The sequence below is a fragment of the Phasianus colchicus genome, chromosome Z (genome assembly GCF_987193195.1).
Source record: "Phasianus colchicus chromosome Z, bPhaCol1.hap1.1, whole genome shotgun sequence".
Taxonomy (NCBI): Eukaryota; Metazoa; Chordata; class Aves; order Galliformes; family Phasianidae; genus Phasianus; species Phasianus colchicus.
Window position 1 is genome coordinate 58,988,996 of NC_143476.1, and position 19,999 is coordinate 59,008,994.

The window sequence follows — 19,999 nt, forward strand, 5'->3', positions numbered from 1 at the left end:
AAGTATTCATATGTTTCAGATAACACATACAAATATGCTGCACTAAAACTCATTGGGGGAAAAAATTAATAATGCTTCCATCTGTTTTCCGTATAGCTCACATAAAATAGAGAGAAACCAAAATGAAAATACTATTTTAAAGACTGTTTTTAAACTTTCTTTTTATTTATGTGCTTATTTACAAAAGCATACAGCTTTGTATCTTTAAAAGATAGAATTATTTTAAAAGAAAATATAAATAAGAAAGAAACAAAACAGTTGAAAGAATGGTGAAATATTAATTTAACCTCTCCCCATTTCCATCTGTTTTAGAAAGTGAACCATTTTCTACTGAAATACTTCTGCATCTGAAATATAAGAGGGTGGGAACCCTGTGCTTGTAGGGAAAACTGCTCCATCTCCCATACTCTGCCCTTATCACTATGCATTAAAGGTTTTAAACAGTTAAAGACTATTTTCTGCCAACTTACAGAAAGCATTTGATGTGATATGGATATTTTGAGATAAAAATTTCCTAAAATAAGTGTATAAATGAGCTATTCTCCAAGGTAGGTTACAGTATTCGAGGAAAAAAAACAACAACAACAACTATAAAGATAGCTGCGGATTTAAATTTATGCGACTATTTAAACATGCCATTTATAACCACATTAGCGATCAATAAAGGATTAGTAAATGTCTTTGGAAGCTTTTTTGATTATTTTTTTTCAGACAGTCAATTATGTAAAAGCAAAGCATTTTACATGTAGATTCAATTAACAAATTTATTTACTGGAAAAATTCAGTTTTCTCACTGATTAAAAATACAGATACACAATGAAGAGATGCAAAAAAAAAATCTGAAACTTTTCTAGTAATATAAAGGCAATACTGTATAGACATTAATGTATAGCATGTTGGTTTTCTACTCAAGAAAAGAAAAGCATATTGCTAGGCATTTCTAAGGACTATGAGGAAGCTGATGCTACACATTGTGGGGGAGATGTGAAGGCAAGGGGTATTATTCAAAATCGTGAATTGCCTTAAAAATTACTTCTAAATGTATTGCATTTAAATTAAAATGGTAATTTATCCCTGGTTTCTTCTAAATGAACCCCAACAGTCTTATCTTTAATTTGTAATTTATGTTATCATTGGAACGCCTGCTAAAACTACAGGCATAAATGAACAGTTTAAGGTAAAGTGTTCCTTACATCACGTATTAAATAACTGAAGAGACTGCCATAAGAAGAAGCCATGTTTTCAGGATAATAGGTAAAATGAAACACACTTTCCCTTTATCGTGATTATGATAAATGTTATGACTCATTTGGGCAATTATTTCTTTTCAAATAAATGAACAATTTAAAGACAACATTGCAACTGTGCCTTTGATTCAAAGTCCCAGCTTGAAGAAGATCTACAGCTGCTATTTCTTTGTATTTACCTCATTTTGCTTTGTTTGCTTCACTGAAATAAGAGCACAGAAGTCTCCTCAACATCACACTGTGATGCACACAGAGCGTCACAGGACCTCTGAATCTCTGAGTGAGCTGAAAACTACATACAGGCAGACCAGTCAAGCCAGTGCCTATGGATCTCATGAGACATTTTACGGCTTGTGATACTGTATGACTATAGAGTCCCCATTACTGAGAAACTGAAGAAGTTCTTGTCATATTAGGTATCAAAGATATCCAGAGCAATACAAAACAAACCTGAACACAATACTCACAATCTCAACAGTCCATGATTATCTCATTATTGCCAATGTCATTACTGTCAGCTGTCACTGACACTTAAGCAGAACAAATTAGATGGTGCAGAACATTAGCAAGAAGAACTAACATTCTTTTGTCTTCTCTAACAGGGGGTGTAGGAGGTGCAGGCAGTTCAAGCATACAAATGTGGCTTCAAAAACTCAAAAATTCTTCCCTTCAGGCTAATAGTTGGTTATTAGTATCTAACTTCAATAGAGATCCCAAAGAATACTTATTGTGAGCCAGTATTCATTGTCTGCAACAACTAGGGAACAAAACAATCACAAGGAAACAATACTGTAGAAAAGCAATCAGGCATATAATCCAGATATCTTTTTTTTTTGTTTGTTTGTTTCAAAAGTCATCTTAGTTGTAACACTTTCATTTTCTACTGCTGTTGAAGATGTCTTAGTTCCTTGCTCCTAGTCCATTATGCCCAGAAAGATGAAAAAATACCAAACGCATCCTGCATTTTCCTTGGTATAGTTAAAAGAGAACCTGTGCTCTTCTGGTTTGCACTCTTGGCTATGAATATGTCTCCGAAGTGAAATGGAGGAGGAGCTGACCATGAGCTTTTTCCACAGAGCATTAAACTAAACAAAGAAAACTCAGTGCGCAATAACTAGAAAGTCAAACACACAAAACTGGTGCTTTGCAGAAGACCTGACAATGAGTGAAGAAGAATAACATTCTTAAGTCTGGAGGAGCTCAAAGGAACTTGAGGACCTGGAATTCATAGAATCATAGAATGGCTTGCGCCAAAATGGATCTTAAAGATCTGGTTCCAACCCCCTGACACTGTTCAAAATCTTCAATACCTAAAAAATATTTTGTCCGTCTTACGTACTTGGACAAGAGGACAAAAAAGTACTACAACAAGAAGAGTGATGTGGCAAATATGTCAAATACAGCAGTTGCGCATGGTAGTGCAAACAGACTATTCCTAAAGTTTCTGGCCTATCTACTAAGATTCCATAGCAACCTTATGCAATTCTTCAGGTCCCTCAAATTGAGAGCATTTACCTTACATCTAAATCCTTTTTGAAAATTCAGATCTATTTCCTTATGCCTTATCTTAAAAGAAATAGAAGCACAAACAGACCATCAGCCTTTCAAAGTAAAATAATCTTTTCACATTGGAAGGTGTCATTTGTAAATTTCATTAAATACTTTCCTTTAATTTCTTCTCACAGGTGACATCTGTAACACTTCTCAGAATTCTTGCTGATTTCCTCCAAAACATATATTTTATGTTTCGTACCCAAAGCAAGAATCAGCGTCTCATGGAGAACACTGTAAGAAGCAAAATAAGTGTCCTCTGTGAAATTTTGTGTGAAAAAAGTAATGCCTGACAAGACAGAAATCCTTCTATGATGATTGATAAGTGGATTTTACAAGCAGGTAGCCTTCGTGCCATGAAATACCACCTACATATTCCTTAGAAAAGGAATTTATTTGTGTTTGGCAGCCTGTGGACTTCTGTAACATAAACATTAACTCAAATCCACATACAAATCTAAAGCAACCAAAACAAAAACAAAGTAAAACAAAAAACTCTGCAATTTTGGCATCTTCCACCACTCATGAATTTGCAACTCACAAATTTGTCAGTCTTTTGAGAAAGCTACATTCATTATCCATACAAAATAACAACTGTTTTTTAAAAACTGAAAGTTCTAGAAAATTGTCGAAACATTCTAATGTTTAAAATTGAAAATTCATGGCAAATATAACAGTTATTTTTTTCCTTTTTGGACAAATTTCAAATTAATGTTGCTATAACTAATCTATAAACAGAAAACAGAAAATGTTTTTAATGTTTTTATGTGCCTTTTTTTTTTTTTTTTAATGTCATCAATGAGAAGGTACAATGTCCAGTTTGCAGTCTACAGGGAACATGCAGCTGAAACAGTGTATTTAAAAAAATGTCTCAAAAAAGTTGGTCACATTTGAGCCTTTACACACAGGCACACGGAAGCCTGCTTTTTTATTATTTACAGCAATTTTTGTTATTTTCTATGACAGATGCTTTTTCTACTAACAAAAATGGTCAGCCTTGTTCAATCATTATTTATAAGGGAACAAAACCTGCAAACATCAGTATTTTGTCAGAAATGGTCATATTCTTTGTGATAATTCTTGCTTTCTGTCATCTTAATGTCAAACATATTATATCCCTAACTGCAAATTGATGCTATAAATGTAAAATAATTCAGAGAATTAGAGAATATAATCAGAGTATTAGAGTTTTCTAGTAGGAAGCTTACAGGAAATGTTTCCTTTTTTTTTTTTTTTTTTCCCCCCCAAACAGAGCAGAAATTATTGATTTGCAATATTTAGATCACTTTTACTAACTTACCTAAACACAACAGTATGACTACATTGTACAGGATGTTTATAGTGATAATCACAGTTTTTCAACATTTGATATAAAACACAGACATTGTTTTGATAAATATCACTTTGCCTGACCTAGAAGATAGGATGAAGGAGTAAGAGAGTCACGTCCAATTCCTCATAGATTCTCAGCTTGGATCCCTGTTTTTGCACAGTTTACCTTATGAACATGATCCGAGTGACATTTCACAAATTCCTGGATAAATGTTGCTACACTCTGCCAGCAGAGAGACAGGCTGTGTCATGCACAGATCAATAATAGCACTGTATTTCATCAGTCTCAAAATCAAAAGTGCTTCATCTGGCAAAAGCCATGGCCCTTGAGGATCTGACATATATAAACTGAACACTCTCCACGAGATGTCTACTACAAAAGCTGCCAGTGTAAAGACAAGTCAGCGAGTATATGTAAATAAGAAAATACATATTTGTATATATAAAGAAGTTTTAAACTCATTTTTATGAAAAGTAAGTACAAATATCACAAAGAAGCTGCTGAATAATGGAAATGAGACTTTGAAATTTCAAAAAAATTTTTTTTTCTTCTTGAGAGAAGAGTAAGAACAGCTAGGACTGCCCAATAGTCATATCCTTTTTAGGGATTTACAATAGGACACAAAATTTTGAAGTGTATATAGTAGAGTGTACTATACTGTAGTACAAGAAATATACCCTATAGTCAAGTTATAGATTTCTCACAAAAATTATCTTCATTAAAAAAAAAAAAAAAAGACAATTTTTACCTCTTCTTCAGGGAATGTACTCAAAGTAAAGTAAATAATTATATATTTCCTGTTGTTTCAAGCCTCAATACAAACTATCTTGAAGAAATTAAACAAGTGTATGTTTCCTACTACTTAGCTTTCCTCATGATTATCTTAATCTCATTTGCCAATAAGAAGCTTGCAAAATTTACAGCTTTAAGTAAGTGCAGCACCTGTATATTTTTAACAAATTACTTTATTATTATGCCTTGCCCTTGCATGTTTCTCATAGTAAACTTAGTTTCATTTTCTTTTTTTCTGCCAAAGCATCTACTTCCCACAAAATACAGTTTGAAAAATAAGTATTTGATCTTTTGGAAGCCAAGCCTAAAGCAAAGATGGTCATTCAAAACTGTTAATTTATGTTCCAAATTAGAATGAAAAGTAGTTTCACTACTGCCTCACTAAAAAGCTGTTTCATTTTTCAATACAACATATGAACAGAAGAAATATTTAAAAAATGGTTATTTAATTTTCTATCTTCAGTTTTTTTCTTACTAAGTGCTACCTAAATTAAATACTATGAGAGACATGGACATGCCAGAGAAGTCCAATGAAAGAGGACAAATAGAATTAAGAGACAAAAGCATATCTCTTGCAAGGAAGAACTGGTAGTACTGGGATTGTCTAGCATAGAGAAGAGTAGGCTTGGGGCAACATCATGGATGTACCCAAATATCTGAGGGTTGAAAGAAGACAGAACCAGGCAATTCCTATTAGTGCTTGATAACAGGATAAAGGACAACAAATATATGCTGAGTCTGGAGATTCTTTTGAATATCAGGAAACACTTATTTTCCTCTGAGGGCAACAGAATTCTGGCAGTAGTTGCCCAGAGTGACTACAGAGTCTCCTTCTTGGAGATCTTCAAAAGCCAGCTAGCTATGGTCATAGGCGCTCTGCTCTGGATGTCCTCAACTGAGCAAAGATTGAAGCAAACCACCTCCAGATTTTCCCTCTGACCTCACACATTAGCTGATTCTTTGAAAGAGCTTTACTTTTTCTCTCAGATAGTATTCTGTCAATCTACAAGGCTGTACCAGAACCCATATAAGCTTAAATGATGAATGCACTGCATCAGAAACACAGTTTTTACTTACCTTTTTATTTCTTTTGCTAACAACTCTTTTTCCGATTTTATAGTAATTTCCTATTGTATGTACCCACTATATCCTCTTTCTCAAGCACAGGAATGCTTACTTCTAATAATGGACATACTGGTTTATACAAGTGGGGAGAAAGAAACCTTTTTCTCTTGATGCCACTGAACCACTTTATTCACAGCTGAAACACATATGTGTAGGGAGGATGAGACACTTTCTTCATACTGTTGAAGTTGGCCAGACAATTCATCCAGCATTTGTTCCTCTCCATCTTTCCAGGTCATTATTGCCAGTCAGTTGGCATATTACGATGATGAACTCTGTACAAATGCCTGCCCAATGGATTCTCTGCAGTTGATGCTGTCTGGATTTTGGAATAACTGATCACCGTTCAGATCAGTGTTATACATCACCTCCAGCAGAGCAAATTTCCTCAGAAACTGGATACCTCTCTCCTTGATGGTCCAGTTACCTGGCTACATGTAATATCCTCCCTGTAGGAATAACCTTCCTTCACAGCTGACAGGAGTCTCATCCAGAGGGGGAGAGCTTTGTTTATTTTTTTGGGATTGCTTTGTGAATGCTCCTTTCCCTAGAGAGGGATCCCAAACTGCCTGACTTCCATGCCCACTAATTTAGGTTACTGGCTCTATTATCCCAGAATCAAAGCAGCCAGATGACAGTGTTCTTGCCTGGACGATGGTTGAAGCCTTTCCATATATCTCATAGCTCGGCAAAGGGCAGGCATCAGGTGGTTACTGGCTCATTTACAACCTCTGACTCTTCCTCTAATTCTTGTGATGGCTTTGGTATGGAGTAGACCTCCTCACCTTCTCTCAGAGGCTGGGTTACATCCAGAAGCACTTTTTTCCTTTTGAGGGTGCAGAACAGTCTTGAATAGTGCTTGACAGATGCAGGCCAGACTCAGTACAGTGCAGCAAGCTCTTGGGAATTGCCAGTATTAGGGCATATCTTTTTAAAACATTCTGCCAGCTTTTTAGGATTCTGTGCTTGTCCAGGGATAAGTTCCAGACATTTTAAAGGCGATAATCATGATACATAGCCACCAATATCCTCCCACCTGTCTTGCCACCCACAACTACTCTGCCTCAGGATAGATCTCTCAGTTGTATTTCTGAATAGTTTTTTAACCATAAATAAACTGGAAACATATGCAGAAGATCATTCTGCATAAAGCAGAAACATAAAGCAATAAAATCATTCCAGTTTGACTATACCAGGTACATGAGTGTACTTCTTAAGAATTTCTAAAGTAAGGATCCTAAAGTGCAAGAATGATGGCACTACTGAGTACAAATACCAAACTAAATCCATGATCAGTATAATGTGACCACATGCAAACACATGTACAACAGGAAGAGAGAAATGATAATACTGATAATTATATGTGTTTGAATATATATATATACACACACAAAACAAGTGATGCACAATGCAAATACTCACCACTCACTGACTGATATCTAGCCAGTCCCCAAGCAGCAGATGCCCCCTGTGGCCAACTCTCCCAGTTTATAGTTCAGCATGACACCACATAGTATGGAATATCCCTTTGGCCAATTTAGGTCAGCAATCCATGTTCTGTCCCCTTTCAGTTCCTTGTGCTCCCCCAGCTGCCCAACAGGCAGGGTAGTACAAGAAGCTGAAATGTGCTTGGCTGTACTGCTCCAGCACTACTCATCAAAAACAAAAACAGTGGTGTGTTATTATCATTGTTTTTCGCCTAAAGCCAAAACATTGCATCACACCAAACACTGAAGAGAATCAACTCTGTCCCAACTGAAACAAGGAGATACTTCTTCATGGTTTCAATTAGACCCTTATAAAACATTGGTTTGTTTTTTCTTAAATTTATTATCCATGTTTACATCCCTGCAATTAAACGCATCCTGTGTTTCATCACAAAATTTCTGTTGTGCTCTATGAAGTACACGTACTTCTCCCATAAGTTCTTCAAATAACTAACTATTAATTGTTAAGTTAAAAACATACATTAATTTCTACACTTTTCAGGAACTCAGCTCACATCATTAAACATATCCTCTCTCTGTGTGTCTCAATCATTCTCATGCTTGTTACAGAACAGACTTTTTTTCTTTCCTGTGAGGCTTCCTACTGCTAAACTCAAGCAGTTGTTTTCACTCCAGTTCTTCTATAGATTGATTGTCCAATATCACTGCAGTTCTCTGACACCAGATATATATTGTGTACTTTATATTATTTCTTAATTACAATAATCTTCACAATATGCTTACATTTCAAAACTTCCTGAATTCATTACATTTCCTCAAATTTCATGTAGAAGCAACAAATTTTTGAATGAGGGGGAAACAGTGGAAGATATGTAGTGGCATAGAGATTTGAGGCCAATCTCATAAAATGGTGAGTTCTATGACAATTTTTGTTGTACATGTTTTCCAATGGCCATTTTCTGTTATGTAAAGACCATAAACCTTAGATTCAATATGATTCTATCTTTTTTCAGTCTTGTGTCTTGAATCTTTTCTCAGGATTCCCTTGGTTGATTAAAGAATCTACAGACAATTTTTTTCTTAGATATTGTAACTTGAATTACCATTTAATCTGCTCTTTGATAATCTTTAATTGCTCTCTGGGATTATATGTTTTCCAATCCTTTTGAAAAGTCTTCTTTAGATGGTCTTCTGTCAGTTCCACAACTTAGATTATGGTTATTGTTGCAAGCCCAACCAACAGGTTGGGCAGAGAATGGCTTAAAAGCTGCCCTGAGGAGAAGGACTTGGGGGTGATGTTCATGAAAGACTCAACTGAGCTGACAATGTACACTTGCAGCCCAGAAGGCCAACCATATCTTTGGTTGTATTAAGAGAAGTATGACCAGCAGGTTGAGGGAGGTGATCCTGCCCATCTACTCTGACCTTGTGAGACTCCACCCAGAGTACTGAGTCCAGTTCTCGGGCCCCCAGCACAAGAAGGACATTGAGCTGCTGGACCAGGTCCAGAGGAGGGCCACGAAGTTGATCAGAGGGCTGGAGCACCTCCCATATGAGGACAGGCTGACAGAGTTGTGGCTCTAAAGCCTGAAGAAAAGAAGGCTTCGGGAGGACCTTACAGCGGCCTTCCAGTACCTGAATGGGGCTACAGAAAAGCTGGTGAGGGATTTTTTATAAGGGCACGTAGTGAGATGATGAGGGAAAATGGCTTTATGCTGGAAGAAAATAGATTTAGATCAGATACTAGGAAGGCATTTGCTTGAGACATTTGAACAGGTTGCCCATAGAGGCTGTGGATGCTCCCTCCCTGGAAGCATTCAAGGCCAGGCTGGATGGGAATTTGAGCAACCTGGTCTAGAGGTGGGTGTCCCTGCCTATAGAGGGAGATGGGATCTAAACAATTTTAAAGGCCCTTTCCAATCCAAACCACTGTACAGTTCTGTGATTCTATGATACTAGAGTCAGACAGAGTACTCTATGAGCAAATCATTTCAAAGCCAAAGGAAATGTATTCTCTTTGCTCCTTTCATATGGAATCTATGAATTCAAGGTGTATATACCAGAAAACACGTTGTTGTTTTTCACAGTGGCATTGGGATTTCATGCTCAACTTATTTTCTACTCTCATTTTTCTTTAGAGTCCCTGGTTCCAAGGAGAAAGCCATTCCACTTGCTCAGCTTGAGCAATGTATTGGTTTTCATTACGATGTAATGATTTCCTTATTAAAAAATCTGTGAGGTCATAATGATATATACTTCTCAGGCAGTGTCTGGTGGATGATTGAAATTTTACAACTGCTATCAATGACTCAAGATATCCTCCTGCACTTGTTTGGATTTTTCACGTTGTCACATATTACAAAAAATTATTGAAAGATTTTACCTCTAAAACAGAGAGCAAACAGATTGTCATAAATATAATAGTATATCCAAAAGGAATGGATGCATAAGGTGTAAACCATTATCTCAAGGAAAAAAAATAATGTTATCATTCATGTGAGGGAGCAACTGAAAAATTAATTTCATGGTATGTGAGATTCCAAACCAGAGAAAATGATTAAGTACTACCTATACATGCCAATTTAACCTTAAGATATGAACTGATATAAACATTAAAAGATATAAAGACATATAAAGATATAAACATTAAGTCTGTGCTCCTTTCTACATTAAGTCTACGCTGTGTACCACGTGATAGTATTTAACTTCAATCCATATCCTATATGAAACATGGTTAAGATCACTAAAGAAAATTAATTGCTTTGGCAGAGGGACACACAATATAAAAATCTTACAAGCATATCCATTTATTTACTTTCAGTTCCTACAGCCATTTTCATAATCCAATGGTCATTCTCCCTCAACTCATTAGGAAATCCATCTTTTCACATCAGGAATAAAAGTGTATCTTCATGATTACATAGATTTACCCTTGCTAACCATACTGAGCACCCTATTTTACCAACCTTATGCTCCCTATCTGCCCAGCAACAGAAATTTATTTGACTATGTCAGGAAAAAAGGAATAGAAAAGAGGATGGTATTAGAACAGAGAATAATCATTAACATGGTCATTTAACATTCACAATATAAAGATCTGCAGAAGTATTCTCCCAAATTCTTATGACTTCTGAAAATTTTTCATAAGAATACAATCAGGAAAATGTTTACCTAGACCAGAAATGAGAGAAAGGATCAATTATTAGGTAGAAATCTCTCATGAAACAGACAATTATATATAACTACAGATTCAGACTTCCATGGTTGCATATATGGCTGATAAAAACCAAGGCATCTATTTCTTGCCTTTTAGTAGCACCCATAGAACGGTCTAGTGTATCAGAATACTAAACATGCAATATTTTTAAAAAATGCAGCTTATCCTTTAAAGTAATTCTTATTCTCTAATTTCAAAATGCAATGGAACACTGAGGAACAAGGAATTGATAGTGAGATCATATCCTGAGTGTGGTGGTCAATGGCTCAAAGTTCAGATGGAAATCAGTGACAACTGGTTTCTCTCAGGGGTCTGTATTGGACCAATGTTCTTCAATATCTTCATCAATGACATCAACAGTGGAACTGAATGCACTCTCAGCAAGTTTAAGGATGACCCCAAGCTGTGAGATGAAGTCAACACACTTGAAGGACAGGATGCCATTCATAGAGACCTAGTGAGGCTGAGTAGTGAGCCCACAAGAACCTCACAAGGATCAGCAAGTTCAAATGCAAGGTCTCACACCTGGGTCATGGCAATCTCCAGCATCAATACCAAGTAGAGAACAAAAGGATTGAACACAGCCCTGCCAAAAAGAACCTGGGAGTACTGGTGGATACCAAGCTGGACGTGAGCCAGCAATGTGCCCTTGTAGCCCAGAAAGCCAACCATATTCTGGGCAGCACCAAAAGAAGTGAGGGTCAAGGGAGGTGATCCTGCCCCTCCACTCTGCACTGGTGAGACCTCCACCAGAGTACTGCATACAGATGTGAAGTCCTCAGCACAGGAGAGATGTGGAGCTGTTAGAGTGCATCCAGAGGAGGGCAACAAAAATGATTCAAGGAATGAAACACCTCCCCTGTGAGGACAGGCTGGGAGAGCTGGGGCTGTTCAGCCTGGAAAAGAGAAGGCTCTGAGGAGACCTGGGAGCAGCCTTTCAGTATCTAAAGGTGGTCTATAAGAACAAAGGGGACAGACACTTTAGCAGGGTCTGTTGTGATAGGACAAGTGGAAATGGTTTCACACTAAAAGAAAGGAGATTTAAACTGGACATATGGAAGAAGTTTTTACAATAAGGGTGGTGAGTCACTGGAAGAAAGTTGACGAGAAATGTGGTGGATCAGCCGTCCCTAGAGACATTCAATATCAGACTGGACAGGGATGTAAGCTGATCCGGCTGTAGGTGTCCCTGTTCACTGCAGAGTTGGATGACCTTTAAGGGTCCCTTCCAACTGGAATGTCTATGATTCCATGATTTCACCATGGAGAGATGTTGATTCAAGACTAGAGCTGAAAAAAATATATTTTTACCACAGTATGTATTCCAACTTTGGAGATCTTGAAATTTCATAGAATTCTTGGGAAATAACAAATCATTAAAGTGATTAGTAAGTAAAATTCCTCGTTAATATTGGCTGCTAATAATAATTAATAATTTATGGGGGAATCCAATGAACAAATCTAACTTGTAACCCAAATTGTTTTTTCCCATAACAATCTGCAAGAGTACCAGGGCTTAAATGTAATCTCTCTACAAATCATTTCCATATCAGTGTTGGGTTTTTTGTTTGTTTGTTTGTATTTTGTTTTTATGAGAATTCATAATATATAAATATTATCGGACAAAAACCATATGCAATCCACAGAACTTCATATAACAGAGCAAGTTTGAGAACTGAATCCAGCTCAGCTGTCAGCTTTAATTGCCTGAGCAGATCACACTGAATTCAGAGAAGATATTTTTATAATGAATACCTAGTACACTTTCAATAAGGAACCCCAGAATAGTTGCGGTTTTCCATTGACTTCTCATTGCAAATAAAGAAGAAAACTTTATATCTTATTACAAAAAAAAAAAAAAAAAAAAAAAAAAGATTTGTTAGAAATTTGTTCTCTTTTTTTCTAAAGTTGAAAACATAGGCAATTGACTTCACTAGAGTTGAAGTAAAAAAAAGAATACTTTTAGGAACACAAGAAGATGAACATCTTAAAAACTGTGAAACATTCAAAATAATTTTGATACTAAGTGCTCTATTAGATACATGCTATCTATAAAGCTCAACAGTAAAAGGGTGGAAATCCTGATGTTAATGTTACGAGAAGTTGTCAAGAACAAGAGTTGTCCTAAAACGTACAAAATGCAGCAAACTGTAGGAATAAGCACTGGGGGTCTTAACATTTTAGTATTACTTAAAAGAAGAACTTAGTAACAAAGGGAGGACAAAAACAAATCTCATGAAATTCTATTAGCTGAACTTTACTAGGTGTGCTACTCAGGAAAATTTGTGGATAAAAAAAATGCAAATGCAGTTCCATTTTTTTGTCTAATAATTACATAGACTTCACAAGGAAAGGCTGATCAAATCACATGAAGGTGAAGAAAATTAAGATATGTATCACTTTAAATCAATAAAGTAAAAATTACAATATCTCTTCTAGTGGTTATTGTAATATTCAGAAAAGTATATGCTACCATATTATACTATCAGATATAAATAGATTAGATGGGGTAGCAGATATGTATACTATCTATCTTTGTAACATGGCAAGAACATGCTAATCCTTGTGATACAGATTTGTTCTTTTATTATGGAAACGTGATTTTTAGAGTTTCTATATGCTACGGTAAATACATATTGATTTTAAGTAAATCCCAAGAACTTCTTGTAGTTTCCACAATTTCTTTTTGCAGTATGTTCTTCTAGAATTTGCCTATCTCTAAGTTATTTCATTTTGACAGCAATATAACTTTCATAGTTCCAGTTCATGCCAACTGTTCTCTTTAATTTATGAATGAGACACATTTCCTACGTGCAATGTACTTCGACTGTTATTCATCAATAATTCAAAAGGTTTATTGTAATTTTTCTTCAGAGATCAATAGAAATGTAAAAGGTATTTTGCTTAATTTTGTTTTGTAATGAAAGCACAGTTTCATGATAAATATATTTCAGAGGTAGTTCTTTAAAGGAACTAACCTGAAAATACTCCACATTTTCAATGCAACAAATAACAAAAATATTTCTTGGTGTACACATATTTTAAAACTGCAGCCACACTCACGTTTAGCTTTTGAAAATTTTTCATTTCATTTCTAAGTCAACTTCCCTGATAGAGAAGAACTTTGAGAACTGTTTCATACCAATGGCAATCAGTAGTTTATCAGAAGAAAAGTAATACAGAGAATTCTCCACTTAACAACTGAAAATCTGAACAAATATATTTAACTAGCCAATCACAGAATCATAGAATCACAGAACACCATGAGTTGGAAGGGATCCACAAGGATCATCAAGTTCGCCATTTTTCATTCCCAGCAGAAATTTGGACTAGGAATTGGAAGAAATAAATTCTAACCTCACAGAATCACAGAGGATTATAGATCTGACATTCTAGCCTGATTTTCAATTTATTAGGCTCAGAAAAACTCTAACAAATCTTAATGTCATTCTTAATTTATTATGTATGTGTCTTTTCTGCGTACTCAATTCTAAGCCTTCAAAAACGATGTGTTAGGTCCAGACCTTGAATCTAAATTCTTCAAATTAAAGTCTGACATACATAACAGATATTTTTCATCTACCTATAGGCAGTGTTGTTTAAATCTGGAACATCTAGTGAGACCAGAAAGAGTGGCTTTCTCTTAAGAATATATAGATTGGGATTTGTTTTGAGTTTTGAATTGCTTTCCATTAGTGAAATTTCTCCTACACATTCAAGCAAAAATGATAAGAGCATTATGGCCATAGAATAGAAAAAAAAAACAAAACATAGCATTTATATATTTACAGACAACAGAAAGTATAGGCAATATATCCTGCTTTATCACAGCAGTCAGGAAGGGATAATCTGTCTGATTCTACAGAAGCAAAGGAGGGAGAAATCACTTTTCTCCCGACATTTTTGGGAATCAGTTCTTTCTAAAATCAGCTTCATAGGGTTCTTTGACCACTTCATTGCAGTCAGGGCCAAAATTGGATGGCTGTGATGTGATTTTACACTGAGGTTTAACAAAGCTATTATGTAAGTATATTTAATTTTTTCATTCTTATTTCTACAATACTGTAGAAGTATACACGCCCTGTAAGTACGGAAACAGACTGAACAAGACAGAAAAAAACCCTGAATTTTTTATTTGTTTATTTTTAGACTTTTACAATATGAAGTCATAAGGGCAGGACTACCAGTAGTTTTATGTAGTTTTATTTTTAACGAATTTTCAGTGTAATAGCAAGCCGGATTTGCGACATATACTACTGCTGTCACTGTAAACTCCTACACAGCTTATCTGAAAAAGTTACCATTTACTTAAAAAGTTCAAAATTATAAAATTTTCTAAAAATTTTATAAATTTGTATCATTTGGATATTCTGGATGTACAAATACTATTACCCAATGCACATGCAAAGTAACTTTTTAAGCCACTGGAAGAAAAGAAATCACTAAACTCAGAAATAAATGACAATGAATACATAAACTTTCCTCTGAATTTAAGAGCGAGGAAGTTCCAAAAGCAGTTTAGACTTACTAATATATATATATTTAAATTAGCTTGTACTTTCAAACATATTCCTAAAATATAGAAATTCCTAAAATTTAAGGAAAATACAGACATGCAAAAGTTGCTAGAGAAACAAGTAACAAATGTAAAGAGTGAAAATCTATTTATGAAAACTAAATTGGAAGTGAGATCTTTATGTAAACAGTAGTTAAGTCAGTAATTTATCATATATCTAAATTCATCACCAATTTCTTTTTGTTTCAGTATAATTGAATAATGCTTAATTGGTATTTACTCATATTTGAATACCAAAAGAAGATTGAAGCTACAGTGCTGAATTCTGAGCTGTTCTATGACAAACTGTGCAGTAAACAATACTCAAGAGAATACACAGAGACACAAAAATACTTTAAAAATAAAAATGCTTTTTCTAGTCCTTTTCTCCTTTTCATGATTATATCTATCTGTGCTTGAGATAATCCACCAGATCAACGTGTCTTAAAAGCAAAAAATTGCATTAAAAAGGCTAGGTAAGAACTTGGGAGAAAGATATGTCCCCTCAAAATTCGAAGAAGGCAGAAAATTCGATGGCCAAAATAAATTTTGGAGAGATTTTTATAATGCTTTCACAAAAAATCTCTTGGCTGAGCTGCAGCTAACATGTACAGATGTTTCTAAAATACAAAATCAATGAAGTTGCATATCCACTAGAATGCATCTGAAAAACTTTACTTAAATCTTGACTTTGTCTTCTCCAAAGGACCTGTCAGCAGGTGACTAGTTGACTCATTCCTGTCCTTCAAGATCCAGGTTTCCTAATGAAGCAGTCTTATACAGGCACTTTGCAAATGTCTTATGGTATTCCATTAAGGAATGTGTATTTTCTGTGTCATCTAAGAAAGCCAGAACTGATGCAAAAGATCCTATGGTACTTTTCAGCAAAGACCTGCAAGAGGGTGGAACATCAGTAACATAAGCAGTAATGACAACCCATGTATGATCTTCCTTTTTTATTCAATACATTTAGTCTGACCTTTTGTGACAAAAGTGGTAATTACTGTATAAAATTAATTAGCACTACTCTGCTATAAGTAATAAATACAGAATCACAGAATCACAGAATCATAGAATAGCCACGGTTGGAAGGGACCTCAAGGATCATGAATCTTCAGCCCCCCTGCCACATGCAGGGCCACCAACCTCCCCATTTAATACTAAACCATTAAATACACTTAAAAAAAAATTAAAAAAAATCAGTCACTTCATGATAGAAGTGAATAAAGGGGGGAACAACTGTAATTGAAACGAAAAAATCCTGGATTTTTCCAACAATTCTTTTCTGATGCTCTACTAAGAAACTAAGGAAATGCTAAATCCCTTTGCTTCTACATTAAGTATCGGCTCCAGCTGTGATTTCTATATACTGATTGCAAAATGTAACTACTGTACTTCTGAACAGACGGTCTTAACTCAGTGTTGATGTGAATCCTCGGAGAATGCAAGCTTTGATTCTTACATGTGCAGACACTTGAAAGTCATTTTGCAGAAATATGCATAGAATTGCTTTTGCAGAAATAAAACAAAGCAAGAAGTTTACATTACTGCAGACTGTAAGGCTAAACCAAAAAAAAAAAACAAAAAAAAACCAACCTTGAAATTTAGTATTCCTAAGTCTAAGGAACAGAAAAACAGATGTAAACACGTATCTACGTGCAGATCTTCAAGAAAAAATACACAGAACGATATATGCACATATATTCAGAAAATCAACAGATGCCAGACAGCTCCTACTTTGTATCAACTGTAAAATGTCTCAGAATGAACATCTGGAACGTTTAAATCTCAAATCCAGAGCTGGTCTTCTAGCATTAGATTCCCAGGGGATTACAACGAAGAACTGAGTGCATGAACATCTGCCCTTGCCTCCTAATGGATTTATTTTCTTAGTTAAATACAGGTCACATGACATCTTGTTCAAGTCCATGATATCAGTTGCTAAAATGTTACAGTTACCTTAGCCAAGCATTGCCAGATCACCACTGATAAAAAATTACTCAAGATCAAGATTAATTATAGAACTTTATATGTGGATGATTGTTTGTTTGATTCTAAGTGTGTAAACATCCCCCTGAACCAAGAGATTGCCTAAATCTTTTACTTCTCAGTTTGTTCCCTTTTTATTCCTTCTGTCTGTGCAAGACAATTCCAGAATCTGAAGTCAAAAGGAGCACTGATAAGAAATAACAAAAACATTGCTCTAGGAAAACGTGTTTTTAAAAATATCATTTCCACTGCCACAACTTAAAACTTCCATGTAGTATTTCTTATGACACTAAAAAACCCTCACAAATATCTGCTTTACAGTCACTACATTTGTCTGAATCATGGTTCTCTCTCTAAAACATGCATGTACCCTGCAGTGACTGTGTAGGTTCTTTACCTCCATAATTTTCACTTGGCAAGTAGCCTAAGCCTCTGCTTTAAATTTCCCACTTGGTAGCACTAGTATGGCACCTGAAGAGTAATTAGTTATAAGAAAGGGAATTTGAATTGGTTGCTGAGAAGGAAAAAAAAAGTGCATGCATAATAAAGATTTTTTCTTGAGTACCTGCAACACCATCTATTTATTTTTGCTTAGAATGCACCACCCTTTAAATAGACCGTTGACTGATCTTTTCTTTCTTTTGAAACTTTCCAAAAGAACAAAGTTAAATAAAACTGGTTTCCAAAATTATACTATTTCACTTTGAGTCAGTCTTTTACATTACAGCTATACTTATCTTGGTGCAAATTCTGAATTTTTTTTTTTTTAACAGGTTTTTTATAATTGCCTTTCCCTTCCTTTCCTTTCCTTTTTTTTTTTTTTTAAATTTTATTTCCCACATTGCTCTCCCACAGACACCCAAGGGGTAGTCTTCCAGGAAGGCAAATGAAGAAGATGCCTGAGCAAGTAGAATACTCTACCTCAATTACATATATAACTCTGTGAAGTTTATACTGCCCATGAAACTTCACATTATTGTACTGTTTGCCAGACAGGCAGATCTCCATTGGTCCCAGTGACCTTCAAAACTATTTCTGAAGAAATCATTACATGTATACAGTTATGCAAAATGAGTAACATAAATGAGATTTCTCCTTCTCTAGAAATTAGCAGTTCCCCAGCACTAAGAAAGTGAAAAGTGCTGCTCCTGATACTGTTTCTGCCTTCTGTGCAAAGAGAGAAATGGAGAGAAGTTTGAGGGGGAGGGGATTTGATTTCTTTTTTAATGTCTGCCTCCTTCCAGCAAGTCCATCTGTTGTAGCACAATAATTCTGGAAGCAGGATGTGTGTGTGACCAACAGGAGACAATTACTGCAAAAGTGTTTGTTGATTCAGCTCTATAAAGGGCAGGCCAATCACTACAGTACAAGAAGAAAAGAATTCCAGCTGAGGTGCTGCATATAGATTAACACAAAATACATATATAAAAATGAGAATGGGGAAAAGGAATGATAGTATGGGAAAAGATTAACAAGAAATGAAGACTGAAGTAAAGAAGGAAACTGTAATTTTTGAGACTGTTAAACAAATAGTTTGTCAGTCTCCGTCTTCATAAGTCATATTCTGTAGCATTCCACCTTGACAGAGAGAGCTAGGTTTAAACAGACATGGAATTGGTTTGAGTTTCCTCTGGAAGAAAACTCTAGTTGCATTAACGATTCTACTCTTAGGGAATATGAAGACAAGTGCTTTCTCCATAAATGACATCTCTTTAGAGAATAGGATAGTGGTTCATAGTATCAAATTCTCATGAAAGTTCCCAGATCAGAAGATGGAAATGGAAATCCTCTTCACCTTTAGAGAATAGGTAGAGTATCAAAGGGAAAAACACTTCTTCTCCAGAAGGGCTAACGAATTGGGTTAATAAAGTATAAGTAAAGCAAAAAGGACGTAAAGTATATGAGGTCCCAGTACCATTTGTACATAATCTCAGAATCTCATATAAAACATGCTATTTTGTAATACTTCATAATCTTGATCATAATATATTAAGAAACAAGTGATGTTACCAAAATTCCACAAAATAACAGAATTAAACTGAACATCTTAAGACACCCCAACGAAATGGACTTTACCTGTATGGTCAATTTACTACTTTGTAGTCTCTGATCAGCCAAGCGTAGCTGAGTTGTTAGTTTTTCATTTGTTTCTTTAAATTCCTTCACAGAAGATACTGCTGTCTTTTTTTCATTCTGTAAAACACCTATCTGCTGCTGCAACGACTTAATTGTTTCCTGAAGTAGAGTAACAGAATAGCCTTGTTTCTGGAAAATGATGTTTCTGCTTTTCGTTCTGCTCACTAAACAGAAAACGGCATGTTACTAAACCGACACAGATACTAAACCATGATAGATAGGATGATTTTTGGCTTTTCTCTAGCCCTTCAAAACTCTATTCTAGCTGCAAATTTTTTTTGTAGGATACTATATTCAATATTTCTCAGTAGGTGAACTGAGAAATTAATTCAGATACCCAATAAATGCTTGATGCTCTTTTCCTAAAGTGCCAACTCTGCAAATTCCACAAGGACTTGAAAGTTAAATGGCTCTAGTCTCTGAATGATAATACCAGAAATAAAGACTTTACTATTTTGTAGACAGGTTTTTTTGTTTGTTTTTTGTTTTTTGTTTTTTTAAGTTTTAGCCAAAATACAGTTCAATATTTTCCATGGTTGTGCTGGACAAAGGGCAAGCTAGAGCAAAACGCAGTGAAAAGCTTTACTTTAATCAATAGATTCAATA

The 19,999-nt window shown here is 35.3% G+C and overlaps 1 protein-coding gene across 6 annotated transcripts in view; it reads right to left on the reverse strand.

Annotated features, from left to right (window-relative positions):
• The window catches only part of CNTLN (centlein), a 185,966-nt gene that overhangs the window by 40,515 nt on the left and 125,452 nt on the right, over positions 1–19,999 (reverse strand). For all 6 annotated transcript variants that reach the window (XM_090130664.1, XM_090130661.1, XM_090130662.1 and 3 more), the window contains one exon: positions 19,334–19,557. In XM_090130664.1, coding sequence (XP_089986790.1) covers positions 19,334–19,557 — 224 coding nt within the window. The remainder of the gene's footprint in view (positions 1–19,333; positions 19,558–19,999) is intronic.